Consider the following 886-nt stretch of genomic DNA (forward strand, 5'->3'; position numbering starts at 1 on the left):
TGAAAATTGTTACAGAGACGCAAATTGCACCAACAAAACCAGTAATAAACCATAAAGTCACAGAGAGAATGGATGCCCAAAAATGTCTCGGCATCATGAATGCATGCAGAATTAATTGGAGCCAACAACGAGCCTTGAGGAGGTAAAGAATTTATATAATCAATATCACTCTACATCATTTCAAAATACAGTATTTTGAAATGAGTTTTTTTTTTTTTTTTTTGTACTGTAATTATAAGCGTTATATATTAGTCTCAATTTTTAAATAAACATGTCCCCTGAATAAACACTCCCTCAAATACTCTTGCCACTTTAATCGCCCTGGGCTGTTTACTCAAATAAATATGTTATTATAAAATTCAAAATCCATTTGATAACATTAAACATTATCCAATCATTTTCAAAATTAATGAAACAATATTAAAACAAGGTATTAATAATGAAAATAAAACATTTACACAAACACTGACATAAAATTACAAAATATTGCTGGTTAACAATAACACAGTACATTAAATCTATTGGTTGTTTTTAAATTATTAGATTTTGCCCAGGGTTATTTGCTTCAGAGAGACAAATGCGGATGTGCCAGGATGAAATTGTTGGAAATTTCTTAGTTAAATCAATGGAATACATGTTTGTAAAGAGAGAAGGAGCCACATCCATTGGTGGATTAGCCTTAGAAGAGGTTGCAGTTGTCAGGCTAAACAACATCAAGGAACTGATCTATGACTACCTAAACCAATATGACATGTATGTTTTTCTTTCAGTTACTTTCATTTACTGTAATATTTTTCTTTCATTCATTTGTCAAATTGTGGATTATATAGCTGTGCTCTCTAAACAAATTTGAACACACTTTAAAATAGTATCCATTTTGACGTGC

The 886-nt window shown here is 30.5% G+C and overlaps 1 protein-coding gene across 1 annotated transcript; it reads left to right on the forward strand.

Annotated features, from left to right (window-relative positions):
- The first annotated feature begins 6 nt into the window (after positions 1–6).
- On the forward strand, positions 7–880 carry LOC117104522. Its single transcript, XM_033245379.1, has 2 exons — positions 7–142; positions 544–880. The coding sequence occupies exons 1-2, from the start codon at positions 69–71 to the stop codon at positions 851–853; spliced, it is 384 nt and encodes a 127-aa protein (XP_033101270.1). The 5' UTR covers positions 7–68; the 3' UTR covers positions 854–880.
- Positions 881–886: the final 6 nt, after the last annotated feature.

Source organism: Anneissia japonica, unplaced genomic scaffold (genome assembly GCF_011630105.1).
Source record: "Anneissia japonica isolate Jap-2015-1 unplaced genomic scaffold, ASM1163010v1 scaffold47627_len878_cov110, whole genome shotgun sequence".
NCBI lineage: Eukaryota > Metazoa > Echinodermata > Crinoidea > Comatulida > Comatulidae > Anneissia > Anneissia japonica.